The sequence below is a fragment of the Lipotes vexillifer genome, unplaced genomic scaffold (assembly GCF_000442215.2).
Source record: "Lipotes vexillifer unplaced genomic scaffold, Lipotes_vexillifer_v1.1 scaffold1129, whole genome shotgun sequence".
Taxonomy (NCBI): Eukaryota; Metazoa; Chordata; class Mammalia; order Artiodactyla; family Lipotidae; genus Lipotes; species Lipotes vexillifer.
This window is the reverse complement of record NW_006789022.1, coordinates 1,291,397-1,296,342: the sequence shown is the minus strand read 5'-3', so window position 1 is coordinate 1,296,342 and position 4,946 is coordinate 1,291,397. Positions and strand designations below refer to the sequence as shown.

The 4,946-nt window shown below is 60.4% G+C and overlaps 1 protein-coding gene across 1 annotated transcript in view; it reads left to right on the top strand.

The window, feature by feature from the left end:
• The window catches only part of FRMD8 (FERM domain containing 8), a 20,912-nt gene that overhangs the window by 7,908 nt on the left and 8,058 nt on the right, over positions 1 to 4,946 (top strand). The window contains exons 7-9 of the mRNA XM_007462006.1: positions 1 to 114; positions 2,458 to 2,581; positions 3,499 to 3,642. The exon at positions 1 to 114 is cut by the window's left edge and continues 8 nt beyond it. Coding sequence (XP_007462068.1) covers positions 1 to 114; positions 2,458 to 2,581; positions 3,499 to 3,642 — 382 coding nt within the window. The remainder of the gene's footprint in view (positions 115 to 2,457; positions 2,582 to 3,498; positions 3,643 to 4,946) is intronic.

Sequence of the window (4,946 nt, the reverse complement as noted above, 5' to 3'; positions counted from 1 at the left end):
GAACGCCTACCGCAGGGTGAAGGAGGTAGCCGGCAGCGAGAGCGAGCACGAGGCCTCCCTCAGCCCCCACTACCGCGCCTACCTCCTCAAGTGCCACGAGCTGCCCTTCTACGGGTGAGCGGCTCCCTGGCTGCGGCCACAGCCCCAGGCCCACTGTCCCTCCCTCACGGCCCGTGAGCCCATCTCCGTTCCCGCTGAGCTCTGTCCTCATGCGATGTGTGTCCAGATGCCAGCACCTTGGGCCCCACGGGTCCCAGGCTGGACACTCGTCCTCCCCCTTCCCCATCACGGGCTAGGACACCGGACAGGTCCTCTCCTTCCTCCTGCCGCAGCCATGTGGTCCATAGACCTGCCCACCTCCGCCTCAGCCAGCTCTCATTCATGCAGGCACGTCTAGCCAATAGCTCTTGTGTGCCTACTGTGCGCCAGCACTCTCTAGGTGCTGGAGACACCTTGGTAAACAAAAGAGACCGCCGTCCCTGCCTGTGAAGAGGCCGTTCTAGTGGCGAGAGAGACAGCAAGCAGTAGAAGCCGAGAACAGACTACAGGGGGGCAAGGGAGCAGCTGGACGGCCCGTGAGGACAGTGGCCGTACTCCACAGGGTACTGTGGCTCAGGCCGCATGGTGGTACCGCAGGAGGGGAGCGCGGCCAGATTCCAGAGACGTTGAGGGTGGAGTTGAAGGAACTTGCAGGATGTGCAGTACAGGAGGTGAAGGAGAGCAGGCAGAGAGGACTCCAGGTTTCTGCCTGAGCAGCTGCAGGGTGGCCTTGTCATCAGCTGAGACAGGATGGTTTGTGGCGGGGGGGCAGGTCAGGGAAGGTCGGGGGCTTGTCCTTGGATGTGTTGATTTTGAGAGGCTCTCCAGAGACCCAGGTGGCGATCCTAGCGGGCATTTGGGTTTCTGAGTCTAGACTTGGGTAATGGGTGAGTCATCAGCATGCAGGTGCTGTTTGAAACCAGGAGCCCCAGCAAGTGAATGTGGACCAGACAGAGAAGGAGCCCGGCCAGCAAGGCGGGAGGGTCTACACCAGCGCGGCGAAAGGAGGTGTTGAGGAGGAGGGAGTGACCAAGCCTCAGGTGCTGCTGCTACAAGGTCAAGTTCAACAGGTCCCGAGTGGCTGATAGTTGACCTTGGCTCCAGCATCTTGGGGGTAGCAGTGGGTGGAGGACAATGAGAAAAAGAATCAGTGAGTGTAACCAGCTCCTCAGGAGCTGCACTGTGAGATGGAACCCAGAGGCGGAGCAGCAGTGTGGGTGTGGGGCGGCAAAAGGTCTTTAGCTTTTATGGTGAGCAAGATGCATGTGGCCGCTCTTTGGGTTGCTTCAGTTTCCTCAGTGGATTAGGAGTCCCAGCCCTGAAGTGAGCCTGTGGGAGTCTTCCTGGAGTGGGAGCACCAGCCCGTGCTCAGGGCTGATTGGAACTGAAGGTAGAGCGTGCTTGTCTCCAGTCCTGTCCTCGGGGCTGCAGGATTTTTTTTATATATATAAATTTATTTTGTTTTTTTATTATTTTTGGCTGGGTTGGGTCTCCGTTGCTGCGCACAGGCTTTCTCTAGTTGCAGTGAGCGTGGGCTGCTCTTGATTGAGGTGCGCGGGCTTCTCATTGCGGTGGTTTCTCTTGTTGTGGAGCACAGGCTCTAGGCACGTGGGCTTCAATAGTTGGAGCACGCGGGCTCAGTAGTTGTGGTTCGCGGGCTCTAGAGCGCAGGCTCAGTAGTTGCGGCTCACAGGCTTAGTTGCTCGGCAGCATGTGGGATCTTCCTGGACCAGGGCTGGAACCCGTGTCCCCTGCATTGGCAGGCGGATTCTTAACCACTGTGCCACCAGAGAAGCCCGGGGCTGCAGGATTTAACTAGGGCTCTGGCTTAGCCAGGGGTGAGGGGGCGTGTTGGCGAAGGCCCAGGGCAGCCAGAGGAGAGGAAGAGGCCGTGGTGGGGCAGGATGGAGGGGGGACAGCTCAGCGGGTGGGTGTCCTAAGGCTGATGCACCCTTTCCCTTTCTCGGTGTCAGGTCCTGAAGCTGCTTCCCTGCCTGGGCAGCCCCTGGGGGACGGTGGGCAGCGGGGCTCTCCCAACCTCCAGCAACCACAGCCCCCAGACCCTGAGCCCTTGGGCTCCTGGCTGTTCCCTGAACGTAACTTGCTCTGTCCCACACCTGGGTTCATGCTCCACCCTCTGCCTGCAGTGCCCACCCTTCGCTGTGCCACCCAGTTCCTCCTCCTGCCTGATCAGCTCAGATGGCACCACCTCCGCGAAGCCTCCCTCTCGCCGCCCCCTCAGTTTCTCCCTCCCCTGGGGTGGGTTTCCATTTAACCTTCCGTCACCCAAACAGCTTAAGCTTCTCAGGTGCCTGGGACAGGGCCTGGCCAGAGCATTCCCTGGTGGGTGAACCCAGACCCTGGGCCATCTGTTCTCACTGCTGGAGGGGACAGCCTAACACCACTTTCCCTCCCCAGGTCTGCCTTCTTCCACGGTGAGATTGACAAGCCAGCCCAGGGCTTTTTGCACCGGGGCGGGCAAAAGCCAGTGTCTGTGGCCATCAGTCTGGAGGGCGTGCATGTCATTGACAGCAGGGAGAAGGTACCTGCTGCTCCTTCAGGGTGGGACCTGGAGTGGGGGCCTCATTGGAGAGGAAGGGAGTGGGGTCATTACCCAGGCCTTCCTGGTTCCCTTGGGCTTCTGGTTGGCCTGGGAGCAGGTGGGCGGCCTGTCTGGCCTCCTTCCCTCAGGTGCCCCTGGGGCTTCCACTGTCATCCTGGGGGCTTCCCTGGGTCTGCTGTGGGTCAGCTTTCCTGCCCAGCCTGCTAGGCAGGGTGGTGGCCGGGACGGGGAGGCTGCAGCTGGAGACAGGTGGAGAGAGTCTGGTAGGGCCTGGCTACTCTGCCTGGCCAGTGGCTGGAGACTAGCTGGTGGTTTTCCAAAGAAGCCCTGGGAGCTTCTCCTGCGGGACTGGGAGCCCTCCTTCCCGCATTTGGTGCTGGTTGTCTCGGCTGCCTGTGGAGGTGGTGTCGGCAGCCTGCCCTGTGGGCCTCTCTGCACCTGGGCAGGGGTCCCTGCTAAGCCAGCAGAGAAGTTTGGGGGAGACTTCTGGTTGTCCCCAGAGAGGGATCCCAGCCCTTCCTGGGCATCTGTGCCCCAACATGCTGGGCTCAGATCCGGCCTCCTGCTGAGATGCTAACCAGCTCATGGCAGGGGAAAGGCCTCCCCTCCCCACCTTCCTTCCCCCCAGTCACTGCCCCAGGTGTCAGGAGCTTGACCCGCTGATGAGAAGTGCGTGGTTTAGGGGGTCTCATCCTCCCTGGACCACAGCCTCCTTTGAGGGTCTGATGGAAGCGGGGGCTTCTTCTCCTGAGAGAAACTGACACCTGAATTTAGGCTCAGCCTTGGAGGTAAATAGCCTGGCTAGGTGTATCCTCCTGGTGATGCCCGCATGGGACGGGGCAGGGGAGCAGGCCTCAGCCCAGAGGAGTCCAAGCTCTGTGTCTCCCGCTGGCCAGCATGTCCTGCTGGGCCTGCGCTTCCAGGAGCTGTCATGGGACCACACCTCTCCCGAGGAGGAGGAGTCTGTCCTGTGGCTGGAGTTCGACGGGGACAATGAGGGCACACCGGTCAACAAGCTCCTCAAGATCTACTCCAAGCAGGTAGTGGTGGGTGTTGCCTGCACCAGGGGTGGGGACGGGGGTCAGGGAGGGTGGGCTCAGGGGGTCCCAGTCTATTGGAGGCTCCAGGCTGGGTTGCAAGGAGGTGAGAGGGCTGCCGAGGGCCTGGGGACCAGGGGGCCAGCTCCTGCCGACCGGGAGCCACCCTTGCGGGTTCGGAAGGCCTGGCCAGGTGGTGGGGCAGTGGTTGGTGGAGGGCTTCCCGGTGCTGTGTGACCAGCCCGCACTGGCTCCCTCGGTCCTTGAGCACCCCGTGAGTGGGCTCTCAGGTGATGAGCAGGCATGGAATGGCTAAGATCCCTCTTTGCCTTTGTTTCACTGTCATCCATTGGGCACCCGGTCTTCCCAGCTGAACCTTCAGCCCCGCCCCTTCCCCTCCCACCCTGGTTTCTCCAGGAGGGCCCTTCCAGGACTCAGGGCCTCGTTGCTCTCCGCCCCAAGCACAGAGATGGGCTCCAGGGACTCCTGTGAAAGCACGTGCCCCCTTCTGGGGGCCCGCCACAGCCAGGCTTCTCCTGTTGCTCCCTCTATGCCTTCCTTCCCACTGCTGCACCCACTGCTCCAACCCCAGCAGCCTCTGCCCTGCTATACCCGATACCTGGTGCCTGCTCTCACTCCTGCAGGCTCCCCTCCTGGGCCCTGCGGGCCCCTCCTGCTTCCTGCCCTTCTCCCCCTGTCTCCCCTGCTGGGCCTCCTTTCCAGGGCCTCGCAAGGGAGTTCTCTCCCTGTCCTAGCTCTTCCCTCTCTCATCTTTGAACACTCGGCCGTCCCAACCTTTATGCTGGTGACATCACATTTTCTACATCACTCTTAGTTCCCCGATCAGGATTCAAACCCATGCCCCCTGCAGTGGAACCACGGAGTCCTAACCACTGGACCGCCAAGGAATTCCGTAGAGTTCTTTTTTAAGTAAACATTTTATTGAATTATAATATACATGCAGAAAAGTACCCAGCTCTTTTTTTTTTTAAATATATAAATCTATTTATTTATTTTTGGCTGCGTTGGGTCCTGGTTGCTGTGCGCGGGCTTTCTTTAGATGTGGCAAGAGGGGGCTACCCTTCGTTGCCGTGCGCGAGCTTCTCATTGCGGTGGCTTCTCTTGTTGAGCACGGGCTCTAGGCACGCGGGCTTCAGTAGTTGTGGCACGTGGGCTCGGTAGTTGTGGCTCATGGGCTTTAGAGCACAGGCTTAGTAGTTGTGGCACACGAGCTTAGTTGCTCCGTGGCATGTGGGATCTTCCCGGACCAGGGCTCGAACCCGTGTCCCCTGCATTGGCAGGTGGAT